The following is a 19,674-nucleotide window of genomic DNA, read 5'->3' as shown; positions in this document are numbered from 1 at the left end:
GATCTAAATAGAGGTCTCCTCCATACTTCATTCTCTGTGCCACGCTGGGTTGGGGGCTGAAGGGGGCAGGAGAATGCCCTTTCCTTTTTGCCTCTAATAGCCTATAGTCTGACGGGCACTAAAGTATTTGTTCATTCATGAGCACCAGTTATATGCCAGGCTAAATACACAAGAATGAAAAAGGCTATGTAGGTTCCTAAACTCACAGAGCTTATATTCTAAAGGAGTAAACAAACAGATATATTACCACAATATGTGCTACAGAACGATATACTAGGAAATAAGAGATCAGAGAAGGCATTTCTGAGACGTTAACATTAATTGAATGCATGAATGGTAGGAAACCCACTAATGGATATCAAAATTATATAGTTTTTGTTAGCCATTAGATTTTTTTATGGTTCTCACGCTGAATGACCTTTGAACTTTATGTTGCTAATGCAAGGCGCAGAGGGGAGTCATAAGGAAGAATTCTTTCAATTACTCTTCTGACCTTGCCTTCGCTCTCAGGGTCACCCACACCCCGTGACCACGCCCGTTCTTCTTCCCGGCGCTTCCTGCCTGCGCAGGCGCAAGACAAACTGCCTTTCCTAGTGGAGGACGCGGATCCCACCACCAAACGCATGCGCCCCAGACCCCGACGCGGGCGCGCGAGGGCTTGCCGTTTCTCTAGGCGGCGCGGTGGGCGGGGACTGGGCGGAGAGGCGCCCGCCGGTGTGTGCGTGCGCGCGCGCCTCGGGCGGGCCGGAGAAGCTGGAGGCCCTGGCACGTGATCTGGGGCTGGCTAGGTCGCTCGGTGGTTCCGTCTGTCTGTCGGTCCGCGGGTGCCATCATGGCGGACGCGGCCAGTCAGGTACTCCTGGGCTCCGGTCTCACCATCTTGTCCCAGCCGCTCATGTACGTGAAGGTTCTCATCCAGGTATGAGTCTCCATTCCCTTCCCCGCCGGGCGCCCTCTGCGGTCGCCGCTCCAGCCCCTTGGCCTTCAGCCCCACGAGATGCTGCTCCTTTGCTACCCCGTCTTTTCCCGCAGGGGCAACTTCCACCGCCCGCCGCCCTCCCACTGCCTGCGGGCGTGCTCGAGCTCTCGCCCCTCCGCCAAGCGGCGGGGCCCGCTCCATTCCCGGTAGCCAACTGCCGCCGAGCCCTGCCCGGTGGCGCCTCTGAACTTTGTTTTTTCTTCCCGGAGGTTAATCTTGGCCGGTCGCCACCCAGAGCTTCCCAAACCTACTCATTCGCCCCTGTGAAATTAGCGTTCACCTGCTTCCCCGCCTCAAACTCAAGACACAAAATCTGTTGAAATTTGGAATTAGAGGGGAGCCAACATTTTATTAGCATTATTTTTAGGGTTTTTTTTTTTTTGCTAGTTACTGCTGCTATTCTGTCTGTTCCGAGATTTTAGCACCAGATACCCAGATAAACACAGGAGCTCTTTCAGAAGTGGTAATGAAGGGGTGGCCGAATCAAATTTCGGAAGGATCCCCTGGGTGCCCTCAACAACAGCAGCCCATGTGGCTCCTGACGGTGAAAATCACATCTGTCTGAGCTGGAAATCAGTTCAGCTGAGAGTTTTAGCTTGTTTAAGCATATATGTTAGTTTCTAATCTGCTATAAAACAATTCCTAAATGGTATTTTACGTTCACAGGCAAGTAGGCCAGGTTTGAGTGACAGACCGATAGGTAGTATATGCAGTTGTCTTCGTGAATTTCCCTATGATGAGCAGGTCATTCATTTTTCAAACCTTCGTTGAGAGTTGACATAATTACATCATGCGTTGCGCCAAGGAAGGGAGCGGCTTCTAGAAGCCCTCCTGTCCACACAAGCTACCTTTCTGTCAAAAATATGCAACACTAGGGAGGACCAAATTTTTTACTTTTGAGGTGATGCTAATCCAAATTAACTTACTTCAACCAAGAACAAAGACTTTGATTGAACTGAAAACTATACTGTGTTGCCTAAACCAGAATTGGCATATTTGTAGCTACATAGTATCTGTGCGGGTAGCATTTTGTAGTGAAGCTGCTGTGAGCCCATTGCTAAGCACTTTACCAGAAGGTTCTCCAGTGGCAGTCAGAGCTCTTTATGTGTTGCCAAGTGTCTCAGGGGTTTCGGTGAAATTCCCAGATACGCAGTTTGTTTGTTTATTTGTTTTAAGATTTTATTTATTTATTTTTAGAGAGAGGGGAAGGGAGAGGAAAAGAGAGGGAGACAAACACCAGCGTGTGGTTGCCTCTCACATGCCCCCTACTTGGGGACCTGGCCCACAACCCAGGCATGTGCCCTGACTGGGAATCAAACCAGTGGCCTTTTGGTTCACAGGCCAGCACTTAATCCACTGAGCCACACCAGCCAGTGCTCAGATATGCAGTTTTTTAAAACAGTTGCACGATGACACTTTCAGGGAGCTCAGTTGGGAGTTATTTAATTGAGCAGGTTAACAATCACCAGCAGAGCCCAAACCATGTCCTACTGTGTTTTCATTCTCTCAAGTGTCTCTTCAGTACTAAAAAGACTCAACTGTAGAAATAACATGATAATCATTAACCCTAAAATGCCCTTCATTAGATTGTTAATGACAGTCTGCTCTTTAACGGGGTCTTAGTTTATACTTATTTCCCAAGTGAATTTTCCAGCTACGTCTGCATTTGCCTTTGGAGTGTTTTATGTTACTAAGCAAATACAAAGTTGATAGCTCAGTCTTCTCATTTTGTCCAGCTATATGAAATGTGCTAGATTTTCTTCAGAAAATATTGCTGAACCTCCTCAGTAAATAGTTGTCTTCCTAACACAAAGTTCCCTTATTCTGTTTTCAATTCGATGTTAGTCTGTCTCAGCTAAGCAGCTTACTTTATAGAATTTGAACCAAAAGAAAACCCGTCTTATCAGTTGACAAAAGAAAAACTGACAAGGGTGATGCTTCATCATTGCCTTGGAAAACATACAAAGCATTTTAACTTGTGTTAAATATTAACCCTAATTTTGTTCTTAATTCAAGACCTTGCAACCAAGGCATTCATGGGAATATGGCTTAGTATCGATATATTCTCTTGTTTTGAAAGGTGGGATATGAACCTCTTCCTCCAACAGTAGGACGAAATATTTTTGGGCGGCAAGTATGTCAGCTTCCTGGTCTCTTTTCTTATGGTAAGTGTCTTTGGTTTCTTTGGAACTGGGTGGCATTGGGGATCATGACAGGCAGGAGTTACTGAAAGAAAATATAGAGAGGACATGTTTTCTTGAAATATCTATGTTACCATTTTCTTCAACTAGAATTTCAACCTCTCGCTTGTCTTTTAGCTCAGTACATTGCCAACTGCGATGGGAAGCGTGGGTTGTTCACAGGCCTGACTCCAAGACTCTGTTCAGGAGTTCTGGGGACTGTGGTCCATGGCAAAGTTTTACAGGTAAGAAGAACATCAGGTAATCCGCCCACAGATTTAGACTATCTTTTTTTTTTTTAGTTTCTTGAAGAAAACACGTTTACGTAAGCATGTTATAAAGAGTTTATAACATTACTCTAAGTATTTCTTTCAGTAGAAGTTGAAATATGTGCTTTCTACAATAATACATACTGTTTTAACACAACTGTGGTAATGATGCATAGAAATGCCACATTTGCAGTGATTTTCATAGGAAATAACTTCTAAGAACAAGTTTATGTTAAAATTGTGTGAACAGAGACTAACTCATTGAATTCTTTAAGTAGAAGGAAACTCTAAGGTACAAAATGCTGCAAAGTAGTCTTTTTTTTTTAATTTTCATAGGAAATAACTTCTTTTTTTTTTTTAATCATTGTTCAAGTACAGTTTTTTCCCTTTTATTCCCAATCCAGCCCACCCACCTCTTTTTTTTTTTTTTTTTTTTTTTAGATTTTGTGTCTAGAGAGAGGAAAGGGGAGTGAGAAAGAGGGAGAGAAACATTAATGTGTGATTGCCTCTCCTGAGCCCCACCACCAGCAACCTGGCCCGCCACCCAGGAACGTGCCCTGGCTGGGAATCAAACCAGCAACCCTTTGGTTTGCAGCCTGCACTCAATCTGTAGAGCTAAACCAGGCAGAGCTGGGTGATCTTTTATGCAGTTTGTTCTACTGATCACAAACAATTCCAAAGATACATTTATAACCATGGTCTTTCTTTATCTTGATAAACATTTACATGAAATACCTGGTCTTAATTCTTTCCTGGGAAGCAAGGGGAGTTTGTACAAAACAAAGTAACTGATTTTGATATACACAGTCTTCTTTCTCTGAACTAGTTCTGAGCAGACATTAAATACACTTATTTGATCTCCTGGACAGAAATGAAATACACTTATTTGATCTCCTTATAGTTTATTTTATTTCTGTGAAGGGGAAAGGAAGCTGATTGGAACATTATTTCTTTCCAAAGTTATTTTCTTCTCCTTTCAAGAGTTAGCCTCTAGTAAAATGATTTCTGTTACAAGTGTATCTTGAACAACAACAAAAAGAACAAGATAAACATAAAAGTCAGGATAGTGTTTATCTGTCGGGAGAGGGAGAGGAGGGGCCAATGCATGGGGGTTGTGGGTAAAGAAAATTATTTTTCTTGACGTGGATCATGAGTGTGTGATATTTGCCCTTTTATTATTTATTGCATCATGCACTTGTATTTTGTACGCTGTTTCCATACCTGTGTTGTATTTGTATAAATTTGAAAGGTTTTGGGGTTTTTTTTTAGATTTTATTTATTTTTTAGAGAGAGGGAAAGGGAGGGAGAGAGAGAAACATCAAATCAATTGGTTGCCTCTCACACACCCCCAACAAACCTCACTAAAGTATACATGTACTGCAGGGTAGTGGTTACTTTTGGGAAGGGGAAGTGAGGGTGGAATTTAGCTATATTTGTGGCATTTTATTTTAAAAAGGCAAGAAATCTTAAGCAAAAGGGCAAAATGTTAACATCTGCTTAACCTTGGTGGTGGATATGTAAGTGAATGATTTTCTTAATTTTTCTGTATGTTTGAGGTATTTCATAATGTTTTTTAAAACATCAAAGTTGAGGGGCCCTGACTGGCGTAGCTCAGTGGATTGAGCGCTGGCTGCGAACCAAAGTGTCGCAGGTTCAATTCCCAGTCAGGGCACATGCCTGGGTTGCAGGCCATGGCCCCCAGCAACCGCACATTGATGTTTCTCTCTCTCTCTTTCTCCCTCTTTGCCCTCTCTAAAAATAAATAAAATCTTCAAAAAAATTATTTAAAAAAAAAATCAAAGTTGCATTTCCTTTTTTAGAGATGCTTTTGTTTTACCAGCTTCTTTTAACTTCAAATGCTAAAACATGATTTTGATTGTAGTGGTTTTTCCGTTGCACTGATTACAATGTAGGTCAAACAGCATTGCCTTTTGCTCTATTTATAAAGGTGTTATGAATACAAAATCTGTACCATGTAGAACAGTCCATGGGAATGTTGTTCAGCATGAGTGTGGTTGAGAATACAAAACTGATGGGTTTTTTTCATGCATTGTTGTCTCCTACTGGCAGCAAGGGCGTTATCTTCTGTGTTACACATCAGAAACGTGTATGCCAACCAAATCTGTATAATACTTTCAACCTGAGTAATATATCAGATGTGCTAAATTTCAAATGCTTACTGACTACTTATTCAATTAGTACTCAGCACGATCTCCTTGTACTTTTTTAGGCTTTAACATTTGCCCCAATTCTAATGTTTCATCATCTGATGAGCAAATCATGATCTTGTTAAATAGTTGCATGATCTACGTGGCTTAGATTCATAAGTGCTTTTTAGCCTTCATGGGTGTGAACTGGAGAGGTTATCAGTTAGTTCCTCGCATGGAAACTGTTGCACCCTTCAGCTATTTTCTTTTCTTCTTTTTTTATAATTTTGGACAGTTTCCATTGCTATGTCTTTTTTTTTTCTTTAAAGATTTTATGTATTTATTTTTAGAGAGGAGAAGGGAGAGAGAAAGAAAAAGAACAACATCAATGTGTGGTTGCTTCTCACGCACCCCCTGTTGGGAACCTGGCCCACAACCCAGGCATGTGCCCTGACTGGGAATCGAACCACAACCCTTTGGTTTGCAGCCTAAGCTCAATCCACTGAGCTACACCATCCAGGGCTCTTTTCTGTTTTTTGTTTTTTGAGATTTTATTTATTTTTAGAGAGAAGGAAAGAGAGGGAGGAAGAAAGAGAGAAACATCAGTCGGTTGCCTCTTGTATGTACCCACACTGGGCACCAAACCTGCAACTCAGGCCCATGCCCTGACCGGAAATCAAATCGGTGGCCTTTGGCTTTGAGGAGCGAAGCCCAATCCACTGAGCCACACTGGTCAGGGCTCTTCCCCTGGGCTTTAAATACATAATTCTTTTTACAAAAGAAAGTGATTCTATTTTTTCAATCTGGTGTCACTAGGAACTTCATTGTCTGATTCTTTCATTTCACCTAGCCTCTCTATTATTCTGAAATACCCGACAAATAACATTTCCCCTTTCAGTTTAGCCTGTGCTCCAGTGGTATTCATGTTCTCTTCTCTGATACAGGGGAAAAAAAATCTCTGGCTTGTTTTAGAAATAGATACAAAAGACAAAGTGGGGCGATCCCGGCTATTCAGACCTAGCACGGATTCTCTGTTCTTTTGTGCAGTGAAGAAAAGAGTCTCGCCCTGATTTGGTGTTGGTCCTGCTTTTTCCATAAAAAAGCTGTGAGGTTTTTTCCATCACCTTAGTCCTAGGCTATGTTTTTACTGATTTGTCTTCTATTAAATGTATGTTTAATAGGGGACGTTCTTGGATATTTGTTTTCCTTTTTCTTGTAGATGAGAGTTCTTGTGAGCATTTGCTCATTCCTTCAGCTGACCAGGATGTTAAACTTAACAACAAAATTGTCTTAGAGATACTTACTTACAATTCACTAATTAGAAGATAATTGGAGATTTACAGCAAAAATAAAATCAATCAGCTTTTAACAACAGAGTTTTTATTTTATGTCTTCTCTCCGTGACACTGTGATAGCCCTAATCATCCCTTCTTTTCCTTTCTCTTCCTTTGCAGCATTACCAGGACGATGAAAAGGTTGAGGTAGGTCAGAGCTGATTTGCATGCATGGGCCCCTTTCCCTGGCAGGTTGCTGCTCTTGCCCTTTTTAGGAGAAGGGACAGTCAGTTTCCCTTTCCCCTCAGTGAGTGTTGACATACAGGGTGGGCTCCTGTTTGAACAGTTCTATTTAAAACCATCAAGATATCTTATCTTCTTTTATTTGATTTCCAGGAGTTAGGTCCTGGAAATGTACAGAAAGACGGTTCATCTTCCTTCGACCGAGTTATCAAGGAGGTAAGAGATGCTCTGTCCCGTGCCGTTCTCCTAAATCAGAGGGCGTGCAGTGTGGCGGTGGTGGACTCAGGATCGTCGGGCCTGTATGTGCAACTCCTGTTCCAAATGAAATTAAACCTTCAGTGTAACTGGGGCTTTTCTGTATGTATAACATTAAAAAGAGTGGAAAAGCTTTGCTTGCTATTCAGAATAGGTGCATTTCAAGGAAACTAATTTACCCCACTTATTTCATTGCTTTTTTATAGATTTTATTTTTTTATTTTTTTTTTAAAGAGAGGGAAGGGAGGGCAAACAAGAGGGAGAGGAACATCCATTGGTTGCCTCTTGTACGCACGTGCCATCTTTCAGAGACCAAAGCCACAACCCCAGGCACATGCCCTGACCGGGAATCAAACTGGCAACCTTTAGCTTTGTCAGATGACACCCAGCCAGCTCAGCCACACCAGTCAGGGCTCGTTTGATCTTTAAAATGAAAGCGGTTTCCACTGAAAGTCTGCTGGTGGAGTTGAAATCCTCTGGTACAGAAGTCTTAATGTAGTGGCCAGACCCTTTGTGTTTGGGTATTATGTACCCAGAAGTGCTTTTAGGACGTTATTCTGGCTTTGGAATATTCCTCATTACCCATTTCTCACTCCAGTATGCTGCCGTTGGAGTTTGTTTTGCTCCTGATGCTCACTTAAGTACTACTTACTTGCTTATTTATCATTCCTGATACTTAAAAGCCATTGATGGCTTTTAGAACTCCTCTTTTATTTCTTAGTCTTTACCTCGTCTAATTGTCTTTAGTAACTTCACAATTTTCTAGCAAATGCTGTCATCTAAAATATATATTCCAAAATAAACCTTACTAAGATGAATCAACTTGACTTTCTATAAATTTTTATGAAGTGAATTTATTTAAAAGTAAATGTATTAATAGACATTTTGTATTTTTTCTTTAGATTTTATTTATTTATTTATTTTTAGGCAGAGGGGAAGGGTGGGGGAAAGAGAGGAAGAGATATATCAATGTGTGGTTGCCTCTACCGGAGACCTGGCCCACAACCCAGGCACGTGTCCTGGCTGGAATCAAACCAGTGACCCCTTGGTCTGCAGGCCGGCACTCGGTCCACTGAACCACACCAGCCAGGGCTGTTTTCTCAACTTGAGTTAGCCCATCCTGTACCATAGGAAGTTTTCAGAATGACTGCTGGCAGAGGAGTGAGAAATGTCTTAACCAAGTGATTGAAGATAGTGTTTAAATGCAAAAAAGAATGATAGACCTGCTCTGTTTATAACTACCTCCAAGTATTGTAATTTAACTTTCTTTACTACCTTTTTGTGGAGTCCTGTAAAGAGAAGGATGAATACAGCAGCTCTGAGATGACTGCAGGGCTATAGGGCTGTGTTCAAAACACAAGTCGAAGTCCTGTCCTCACAGAGGTGTCAGGGCAGATTCCAGTGAGCCTGACGTTTGTCCAGCGCCGGTGTCAGAGTCTCTGAGGTCCCTCACAACTCTAGAGCCACTTCATAATCTGACTCCAGGCCTCACGGTTTTATTCCAGCTCAGTGACGACTTGCTGGTGACCCTCCCTGTTTCTTTGTATTAGCTTTTCTTACCTATAAAATTGAGAAGATAACAGAAATATTTGCAGAGAAATTTTGAGAAGTAACTATAACAACAGTAAAACCCATGAGTGAAAGGTGTGATAGAATGACACGCAGTCAAGCTACTCCCCCTTCCTGACTCCAGGGCGGGGTGCTGTGCCACTCGCTCCCGTATTCCACGGCACCCACCCACCTTACTTCTCACGGGGACTTGGGTGTCATGTATTTAGATCTCAGAAGTGTGTGTTGATTGTTTCTAGACAACACGAGAGATGATGGCTCGTTCCGCTGCTACCCTCATCACACATCCCTTCCACGGTACGTGAGCAGTCGATAACTGAAATGTGATTTCTTACCGTCCTTGTATCACACGGCCTCTCCCGGCAGCTTGGGTGGTTGACTTGGGGGTTCTGTAAAGGGCCTTGCCTGCGTGTTTTTTGTTTGCTTGCATGTTTTGGCTTTTATCCAATTTATCCACATAGCTTCAAAGTGTCTTTTGAGGTAGAAAAAAACCCTTTTTATTTATTTTTTTAGGTCTATCAAAATTCATCTCGTATAGTTTTAAAAATTTTTCTCTCTGTGTTCTGTAGTGATCACTCTGAGATCCATGGTACAATTCATTGGCAGAGAATCCAAGTACTGGTAAGTGTTTCTGTTTTCAAGTATTCAAGATCCATTGAAGCCAAAGTATTAAAATAATTGTGCTTTATGTTGTTATGTTACTTTAGAGTCTACAGAACAAATTCATGTATCTTATATCATTTGATCTGCACAAAAACCAGTAAATAGAAGAAGGTAACCTAGACAGGTTTAGGAACCTGCCTGGGATCTCAAAATAAGTTACAGAGCCACTGAAGCCGAAATTCACACTGACTTCATGTGATTACACCCCTTAGGTGGTAATATCTCCATTTCTGTGTCCAAATTCAACTGTCTTTGCAGAGTGAGGGTGGTAGAAGGGGGGGTGGGGGGGGATATAAGTTTGACCTTGTCGAAAGTGATAATGGAACATTTTTTAAAAATAGCTTCAAAATAATCAATGTATTTTACCTTTCCTTCCTCTGTACCTAGTGGACTTTGTGACTCCATAGTAACCATCTATCGGGAAGAGGGCATGCTAGGATTTTTTGCGTGAGTAAATTGCAATTTGTGGGTGTGATTGTTGTAAGTGGAGAGCTTTAATGAAAATAAGGACATGACTCGTTATTTAATCCTTGAGGAAAATGTACTTTCTGGGTTTACTTCGTGTTAAGCTCTATTTAGACCCAGCTGGCTTAGATCCCAGACTTTTGCTTCTGGTTATCTAAAACATTTGAAATGAGAGTTTTGTTTATTTTTTTAACAAATGAATTCATTCCAAGTTTCTACCCTTACAGTAAGTTTCCAATATGTACTGTTGATACAATAAGGAAAATTAATTTTTGAAAAAGGGGGAAATCATCTAACATGTAGCTTCCTTATCCTGAGGCAATACGTTTTTGCAAGGCTGTATAAAGTCCCTGGGATTTATTTTGGAAGAACTTAAGGCTGCTACCCTCGTTTTGTTTTGTTTTTTTTTTTTAATAATAAAAACTTCATTATTAAGTAAATGATCTTTTTTAATTTTGAGAGTGTTTCTACATAACTGACTTTATCTGTGCATCATAAATACTCTGGAAGATGGGCAGAACAGCCACTTACTGTTGTCATTTTAGAGATTAAAAAATATGGATGCTCTGGGAAGTTCATTTGCTGCTGGTCATAGAGCCGATGAGTGACAGAAGTGACATATGATCCCTGCCTTCTGTCTGTGGGGTGATATCTGCCCCACTTCTCCATGCTGCCTCACCCAGATCACTGCGACTCCCGAAACGGGTTTTTATGTCCCTCACCTGTATCTGGGTTTGGGCCGTTCTCATTCTGCAGTTTTCTCATCTTTGCCCCGCCAAGTTTGAATATCAAATACAGTTTAGTAAAAACCATATTTAAGCCTCTTCTCCAAAGTGGGCAAGTCTCGGGCCTCCCTGTTTATGGTTATTAATAGTAAGGTGAGCCATTGGCCATAGCTTAGCAATATAGCTGACCTGCGTTTTAAAAAAGGAATGAAATCATTAGAGATAAGCCTCAAGTACAGTTGTATCGACTAGAACAAACTAGTTATGAGGGCTGGCTTCTGGTATTCGGTGTCTTTTCAGTGTTCTGGAATGTTTTGAAAGCTCTAATTCTTTGGGAAGTGCTTGTATGGAGTGGATTAACTTTTCACTGATCACATTTCTTCATTCTTATTTTTATTGTTTCTTCATGTAGGGGTCTTATTCCTCGCCTCCTAGGTGACATCATTTCTTTGTGGCTCTGTAACTCACTGGCCTACCTCGTCAATACCTATGCGCTGGACAGCGGGGTAGGTTTGGGGCCTGGCCGAGGCGTGCAGCTGCCGACTCAGCAGCTCGGTTAGCTTTAAAGTAAGGTGGCAGTTTGCTGTGCACCAGGCTCACCATTACAGAGCTAAACATCAGTCAGGGTTTCAAAGACTGATGGGACAGCCTGCACTGTCTACCGTAAAGAGTCCACCTAAAGAGTCCTAGGGTGTAGCACGGTGAGCCCAGGAGCGCTGTCTCTGTCTGTGTGCTGCAAGGGGGTCACCTCTTCAGCAGTGCCTCACTCGAGACGATACCAAGAAGCAGGACAGTTGTACCATGCATTCAGGGTGTTTCGTCTCATCTGAAGTGTTAAGGGGACCCCTCTCTTGGGCTTTCTAGGAACCTCAGTCTGGGAGGTTTGGCAAATCAGCCTTTCCTAAAAGGAATGTTTCCCCTGCCTCAGCAGTTGCGGGCCTCTTGGAGCACAGGCAGCCCCACCGCATGGTGGAAAATAGAACACACCCAGGAGCAGGGCTGGCTCCGGGTTGTAGGCTTCTTGAGTACATCACCGGGGGTGCAGGGAGGTAGTGACTTGCCCCTCGGATGTACTGCAAATGTGGTTTTTGGGGATTGGATTTCTGGGACATGGGACAAGGTTGCCAATCTCATTCTCCTTTGAAATCCCGACACCATTACATTTGTTCCTAAGCCATTTAAAAATTCATTTACCATGGATTTGCTCATGTTGAATCAGGTAGATCATTTGGACCACTGCCTTTTTGTGCTCACAATCAGTATTTTATGTTTTCACCCTCAAAGTTAAATTTCAAGGTGTCAGAGAACTAATAATTTAGAAATGGAAATACATTGATGTGTTTGGGGACAGTTAACTGTTAATATGAGCTTACTGTTTGTACTCATTGTAATACAGGCTGTCTTCCTATTCTAGGTGTCCACCATGAATGAAATGAAAAGTTATTCCCAAGCTGTCACAGGAGTAAGTTTTTTAAAAAATCTTTTGACTGTCTAGGAATTGTTTTGTTTTCTTTTGTTTTAAATTTGGCCTGCATCATCACTGCTTTAAGCACCCAGATGTTTCGCAGGAAACTCAGATTTGTTGCTGTTTGTCAGAGGTGAGAGTAACCCAGAGTGTGTGGGGCACAGTGGCGGTGATAACGGGCCCAGTGGTGTGGGTGGCGTTCGGGGGCTTGTGGGCCTCTCTCAGCAGAGCGCTGCCCCCGGTTCTCGGGCCTGCCTCCCCCTGCGGCCCACGGGCCTGCTGCAGAGAACCTCACGCTCTCTAGGCACAGGAGCACTCCGGCACTTGACCTTGGAAGGCGTTTCCATTGTCTTTGGAAGGATGCTTATGTGTTCTTACTTCCTTCAGGGCTGTTTTGAAATTATATTTAGTTATATTGCTTTTTCTCTTAAATATTGTAGTTCAGTTTTATTTGAGGACTCAATGACAGAATACAAGAAGTCTTCGGGCCTTTAGTTAACATGTGAGCTATAGTGGCATATTAAGAGAAGGAAGCATCTCCAGGCTCAAAAATGTATGTAGTCTTTCCTGGGATCCTGAGAAAGCAAAGCCAGTGTCAGAGTACTGGGCCACGGCGGCACTGGGCTGGAAGGGAGAAGAACAAATAGAATAAAGAAGACTGGAATGGCCTGATAACTTAGCTGCCTTTTTACTGTTTTACAGTTTTTTGCCAGCATGTTGACCTATCCCTTTGTGCTCGTCTCCAATCTCATGGCTGTCAACAACTGTGGGTAAGTGCTTTGCGTTTCTCAGCCTAGTGGCGGCTGCCTGCATGCCTGGCAGTCAGGGCAGTCCTGGTAGAAATGTGGAGGACAAAAGTACAGTTGATGCTCTTGGTAGATTTCCTCTTTTTTCTCTGTATGCCTCAGGGGCCAGCAGTGGCATTAATTTATATCATAAGCAGCCACCTCATTTCTTTCTCTTTTTTTAAATATTTACTTCAGAGAGGGGAGAAGGGAGGGATACAAAGAGCGAGAAAAACATGAGCATTCAAGAGATACATGATCAATTGCTTCTCGTGCACCCCCCACTGGGGACCTGGCCCACAACCCAGGTCTGTGCCCTGACTGGGAATGGAACCGTCAGCCCTTCACTTCACAGGCCAGAGCTCATTCCACTGAGCTACACCAGGCAGGGCTCATTTCATGTTTTGTTTTTTTCAAGACTTTATCTATTTATTTTTAGAGAGGGAGGGAGGGAGAGGAAAGAGAGGGAGAGAAACATCAATGTGTGGTTGCCTCTTGCATTCCCCCCATTGGGGACCTGGCCTGCAATCCAGGCACGTGCCCTCACTAAGAATCGAACCAGCGACCTGTTGGTTTGCAGGCTGACACTCAATCCACTGAGCCACTCCAGCCAGGGGTCATACCATTTTTTTTGGAATAGGGAAAGGCATGAATAATATTTGTCAAGTACTTATACACATTTTCCAATATAGGTCTTATCCTGAAAAGGGCAGGATAATTATCAAATTATTCTATTTTCACATTTTTCCTTTATTTTAAATCTCTTTCCTCTTTTTCTTGAAAGTTACAAAAGAGCCCTGGCCGGGGAGTTCAGTTGGTTAGAGTGTTATCACGATACGCAGAGATTGCAGGTTTGATCTCTGGTCAGGGCACACACGGGCATCAACCAACGAATGCATAAATGAGTGGAACAGCAAATCAGTGTCTGTCTGTGTCTCTCTGTGTCTCTTCCTCCCTCCCTCCCCCCCTTCCCCTCCCTGTCCCCTTCCCCTCTCTCTCTGAAAACAATGGAATAAAAAGTTACAGAAAGTATTTTCAGGGATTGAACAACAACCTGCACCTGTTTTTCCTAGAGGGTTTATAGAGAAAGTTTTAAAGGAAGGAAAATAGGAAATTGGTCCATAGAAAGTTTCTTAACCTACCCCTGTATTGGGCAGGAAGGGTGGGTGGAGGTGTGATGACGGACCCCACTGAGTTCCAGCCACTAGATGCCAAGTGACCATTTGGACTTGGACAGGCTTCGCCCCTCGATTGGGTTCAGGAGAACTCTGTTCCCATGCGGTCCCTGCTGCAGCACGCCCTCAGACCCGCGGGCCGCTGTGTCCAAACACGACACCAAACGGGAAGCGGGGCGGGGCTCCGAGCGCAGCTGTCGTGTTCCGCACTGTGCTGCACGCTGTCCTGTTTTGTGAGTTGTAGAGCAGCTGCCGTGTTTTAGCCCGGAGCATACTCGGAGGATGAGCTAACCGCACTATGATTTCTGACAGTTTTTGGAGAGGAAGTGATTATACCTGAGTAAGAGCAAATAGTCACCACTCTTTCTATCCAATTGTTACATTTAGGTTCTTTTAAACACCACATCATTTTTAAATCCCTTTTTCCCAGTCTTCAGTCATTTAAGTGCTGTATTCTAGAATTTCATGTGTCCACAAATTAAAAACCTAGGCGTTTTAGAAAATATGTAACTGATTGAAGTTTTTGTTTATTCATTAATTCAAAATCTGAAATATAAGGAAGGGAAATTTGTTAGAACTAGATTGCCTCTTGGGGAAACGTCTAGGCAGGAGAACATTTTGACGGAGATTTACTGACCTCTTGAGAGCATGTTCTGTACATACCGACTTGACTGGCTCGCCTTCTGTTCTGTTTCAGGCTCGCTGGTGGATGCCCTCCTTACTCCCCAGTATATAATTCTTGGATAGATTGCTGGTGCATACTGCAGAAAGAGGTACTTCTGTCATTGTCTCTCCTGCTTTTGCCCCACCCCAAATATACTCTTTTGTTATTGTTCACTTTCTCAAAAAATGTCACTGGAACCCAAGGTTAATTCTGTAGCTTAGCTTTTAGCTACCAGTCGCAGTGCCCTTCACAGTGTCCTGTGTGTCACTCTGGCACAGAGGTGCAACGCTGCTTGGAGGGTAATGCAGAAGTAGGGTCCCCAGATGTGACCCAGAAGCCGATGAGTGATCACATCCAAATCACAGCAGGTCTGGGTAGATAGTTACCCTGGGTGTTCAAAGGATGGCCTTGGTTTCAGATTTTTGTTTCTCAGCCTCACCTTTTGGTAACTTCTCAGACTCTCCTTACATATTCAGGTGCTCTCCTACAGTGTAGTAGAGCAGAACCGGAGAGATGAGTTGTTTATATTATTTGTTCACAATGATGTCGTTAGAGCTGGTCTCTTCTAGAGTCTTGTCAGTGCATGATTTTGTTCTGACTCTAGTTTATTGTTTGCTATTGCTGTGAGATGTAAGCTTTATTGGGAGACAAAACAGTGGCTGGGTGCTCAACTTAACACAGGATTGCTTAAAATGGCCGTCAGTTTAAAGCTGTTTGTGAGCGGGAAGCACTTTTCATAGGACTGCAGAACAAAGGGTGCGGGAAGCCCTTTGTTGCAGCACCCTGTAGCACTAGTGATACACGCGAGAAAGGCCCTGGTTCGCAGAGCTGGGGCTTCCCCAGGCTGAAGTCAAATGAAAAGGCCTAAGTGTGTCTGTGGTTGCTTTGGCTCAGTGTGCGTGCCCAGCAAGCCCCTCTGGATCCACGCTAGAACTCTTGCGTGATTTTTGTACAGACCTGCCTAACATGAACGCTCTGGATTTCATTCTGAGTTTTACACTCTCCTACTGTTATCCCAATTTAAAAAGGAAAGGTATCCCTTCTTTCCCTGCCCTCTAACTAACCCCCTTCTATAGTAAGAAAGCAGATAGAAAATGTATTAGGGTATGAGACACCTTACCTAGGGAACAGTTGGTCCTGTAAGTGCTTAAGGCAACAGCAGATCTTGGCTGGAAATTTACTGCGTATCTCAGGCATCATGCTAAGAGCTTTCCACCTATCAGCTCGTAATTATCAAAATGACCATAGGAGGTAGGTACCATTTTTTATTATCCCACTTCTCATGGGAAGACACGGGCTTTGAACAGTTAAATGACACCAGTTACATGACTCAAGGTTGCACAGCCTGTGTTTGGAAGAGCGGGGTCTGCGTGCAGGCACCCTGACTGCAGTCTCCCTGGTTGTGCTCACGTGACTTTAACTGTAAGAGTTTATAGGTACTCCCTAAACACCAGGCCGTTCCATTAAAAATGAGTAAAAGCTGACCCTTACTGAATGTTAGGACTGTTCTCAGCACTTGATCCCTGTTGACTCATTTGATAGCCCAGCTAGCGAGTGGCAGAGCCGGAATCCAAACTGGGAGTAACCGCTAAGTGAGAAAGGAACTTTTGCCTCACACCCGTGTGGCTGCAGTTCCTTGGACAGAAGCTCAGCGCGAGTCAGAGGGTGCAAATGGCTGCTCTGCGGTGCTCGCCCCGAGTTTGTCCTGCTCTCTAGTCATGTCCCCAGAAGCGTCCAGCGGGACCCCCACTGGTTTGGACGGGGTGAGCTCATTTCACACTAGACTTTACTTGTATTTATTTTTTTTTTCCAGGGAAATATGAGCCGAGGAAATAGCTTGTTTTTCCGGAAGGTCCCCTTTGGGAAGACTTATTGTTGTGACCTGAGAATGTTAATTTGAAGATGTGGGACAGGGACAGTGACATTTCTATAGTCCCAGATGCACAGAATTATGGGAGAGAACGTTGATTTCTATACAGTGTGGCGCGCTTTTTAAATAATCATTTAATCTTGGGAAAATGGAGGTGTTTGGTGTCTGCCTTTTTTATTGTTTCCCAGCACAGCATAATGTACCACTAATACCCCCTCTTTAGTTACTCTGAAATGGGACACTCTGGCTCCAGACCTCTCATTTTACTTACACAGAAAGAAAAAAAGTTGCCTTTTCTTAAAGATTGTCATGCGATTTAAGTCTTACCTAATTCAGAGCTTTGTAAAATGAAGACTACAATCCCAAGAAGAGAAATAGTTCCGTGAAACTTAAGAAAATCCATAAGGCAGACTCTGAGGGAGGTCGTGACTGTAACAACTCAACGGCATCCACCGGAACCTGCCCCCCGTTGTATGCTTCTAAGCACGTTTGATGAGCCCGTCTCTCCTGTGTCATGAACAGGACAATGCATTGCCGAGTTACCCTAGGAAATCGCTGTGTGAGGCATACACATCTTCCCTCTATTGTTGAAAAGTGATAAATTGTTGCCAACAGCAGAAAAAAAGACAATGATAGAGAATAGGCAAGATTTGGAGAGGAAGCATAATGACTTCCCCCCAAAAGAGATTCTTGTCATTTAAAATATGAAAAGCAAATACTGCAGCACCCGCCCCTTCTCTAAAAGCTACGTATTTGCCTGTCCCTAAGTGACATCTTTACACAGTTCTAATTGTATATGCTCTTCTTCAGTTTTTGTTTTGTTTTCCTTTTGTTGTTGCAGAAGGTGAGTAGTTTGGTTTTCCTTCCTTCTGACACCCTTAGAAAGTGTACTTGTAAGTTCCTATCAGGCGGTACAGTCCACAGGGTTCTTTAGAAGGAAATGAATTTCAACTCAAGCATAAAGCTTCTTTTTACTCAGGACTTTTAAAAGCAGGTAAAATGCTCTAAGATGAGAATGCATATGGTTTCGAGTTTTTTAAGTAATCCACTAGGATGTTGCCAAATGAGTAAGCACTTACTTCGCTGCTTCTGAGACCTCCCTATCAAAGCAGCAGCCCCCTAACGTCAGAGTGAGCATGCAGGGGCCTCCTTCCTCCTCCAGGGTTTAGCAATACAGCCTGAAGCTCATGGGTAGCTTACCTTGAAATGTCTCTGATGTCTCTTACTTTGTCTCCAAAAGTAATGTAAATTTTATATTCTATTCAATATTATATGCATTTGTTTAATATAAAAATGTTTTGCATTACCCGTCTTACCCCTCCCCCCAAGAAAGTCTTCAAGTAAAGATGATCTAGGAAAACCTGCCATGTTTATTATCCTGTGGCTTCTGTGCTCTTACCCGCCTGCTTATTCCTAGTTGAGTCTGGCTGCGAGAACCAGTCTACCACCAGAGGGCGCCAAGGCTTTGGGGTTTTTTGTTGGTGTTTTTTTGTTTTGTTTTGTTTTTTTTGCCTATGCAAGTTGGGCTGCTAAGAAGTTTCACCAATGCCTGGAATTGTTCAAAGTACTAGTTGAATCACCCTAACTGCATCCAAATGATAGGCCCAGTAAGAGTACTATACCTGTGTTCATAAAATCTTGTAAGTTATTCATGTAATCAAAAGTCTGAACTTTATTCAGAGGCTAGTTAATGCAAGTAAGATACACATGTAAAAATAGTGAACTCATATATGTAAATAACATAGACTTAGATAAGGACCGTGTGGTAAGCAGCACCTGTGAAACTGGATAAGGGGCTTGCCTTGGCTGTGCTGAGCTCAGTGCCAGGAAGCACCCCTCCTGGGGAGCATGATGGTCTTTGAAGCCTTGCCTGAAGAACCCAGGCTTTCCTGGAACTTTTGGGGTGGTTGCAAAAGTACCAGGGTACAAAAGTAACTTTGGGATGAAATAAACTCTAAACATTACCCTATATCCCATCTTCTTGCAGTGACCGAAACATACCTTGGCTTTGCAATAATCTACTTTAGAAATGTTCTCTTCTCCTTCTCTCCATTGAGCTTTTTCCTGTCTGGTAAGATTCAGTTCTGGGGCCATCTCTTTATTGAAATAAGTCTCTCATTCGTAATCCTCCCAGCTGGAGGAGGTCTCTGCCTTAAAACTCCTCCCTTCCCTGAGACTCCGTAACTGTAATGTAATACAAATGGAACTGGCGAGACGGAACCTACACCCAAAAACAAGTCCAAGGCTTACCCAGCAGTGGCATTACTTCTCTCTGATTTGAAAATCTTTTAAAAAAAATTACGTTTAGCCCTTTTAAACAGGCCCACTAAAACACTGGGCTCTCTAGAAAGATTGGCTGGCCAAGTCGCAGTGCAGGCAGTCGGTCGGTCCAAGGTGCGGTGGCAGGTGAGAGAGCGAGGAGAGGACAGCATGGGGAAGGGATGCGTGCCATGTCCGTCGTGGGAGTTCCATTCTCGCAGTCTTCCAGGGAGCAGTTACCCCCTGCAGAAATAAAGGAAACGAGACTCAAGTTCAGCTATTCATTCACAGGCACGTAGCGTGTTTCGGAGCTGGAATCACACCTGAGTTTCTCATTATAAGGCGTATTTACTGCTTCATGGAGGGTATGACATGCTGAGGGGGAAAGTAGCCAGTGAACCAGATGGTCAGCCAGTCATTCATCTGAGGAAAAAGGCCACGCATGCCAGTCAAAGCAGCGAACCAGAGAACAGGCCTCCCACAGGGCGGAGGGTGGAATAGTCTTAAGTCAGAAACAGTTCTCGCCTCTGCAGAGTGGTAAGTAGGTAAAGAAACTGAAAATAGAAGTGGTCGCTGTTTCTTTTCTAGACTATTAAGATGGTTTGTGCAGCTGGGAAGTGGAGTTACTGTGCAGTAAGGATTTACTCCCGGGAGTCCTGTCAGTCCATTTTATTTGGGTTTCTGCTG

At 43.2% G+C, this 19,674-nt stretch overlaps 1 protein-coding gene across 1 annotated transcript; it reads left to right on the top strand.

Moving 5' to 3' along the window:
- The first annotated feature begins 579 nt into the window (after positions 1 to 579).
- On the top strand, positions 580 to 18,093 carry MTCH2 (mitochondrial carrier 2). The gene is made up of 13 exons (XM_028516529.2): positions 580 to 919; positions 3,060 to 3,144; positions 3,298 to 3,404; positions 7,030 to 7,056; positions 7,246 to 7,308; positions 9,156 to 9,213; positions 9,486 to 9,537; positions 9,967 to 10,026; positions 11,182 to 11,275; positions 12,184 to 12,231; positions 12,937 to 13,004; positions 14,892 to 14,967; positions 16,672 to 18,093. Exons 1-13 carry the CDS (start codon positions 833 to 835, stop codon positions 16,756 to 16,758), a joined length of 912 nt encoding a protein of 303 aa, XP_028372330.1. The 5' UTR covers positions 580 to 832; the 3' UTR covers positions 16,759 to 18,093.
- Positions 18,094 to 19,674: the final 1,581 nt, after the last annotated feature.

This window comes from Phyllostomus discolor, chromosome 6 (assembly GCF_004126475.2).
Source record: "Phyllostomus discolor isolate MPI-MPIP mPhyDis1 chromosome 6, mPhyDis1.pri.v3, whole genome shotgun sequence".
In the NCBI taxonomy this organism is placed as follows: domain Eukaryota; kingdom Metazoa; phylum Chordata; class Mammalia; order Chiroptera; family Phyllostomidae; genus Phyllostomus; species Phyllostomus discolor.
Note: the sequence above shows the minus strand (reverse complement) of the source record. Positions and strands in the feature narration are given on the sequence as shown.

What these genes read in the sequence shown, in the direction of transcription:
- MTCH2 (XM_028516529.2), top strand. Translation starts at nt 833, where the DNA reads ATGGCGGACGCGGCCAGTCAGGTACTCCTGGGCTCCGGTCTCACCATC. An exon ending in GGCAGAGAATCCAAGTACTG is followed by an intron (nt 9,538 to 9,966) that starts GTAAGTGTTTCT and finishes CTCTGTACCTAG; the next exon opens with TGGACTTTGTGACTCCATAG. An exon ending in GGCATGCTAGGATTTTTTGC is followed by an intron (nt 10,027 to 11,181) that starts GTGAGTAAATTG and finishes TTCTTCATGTAG; the next exon opens with GGGTCTTATTCCTCGCCTCC.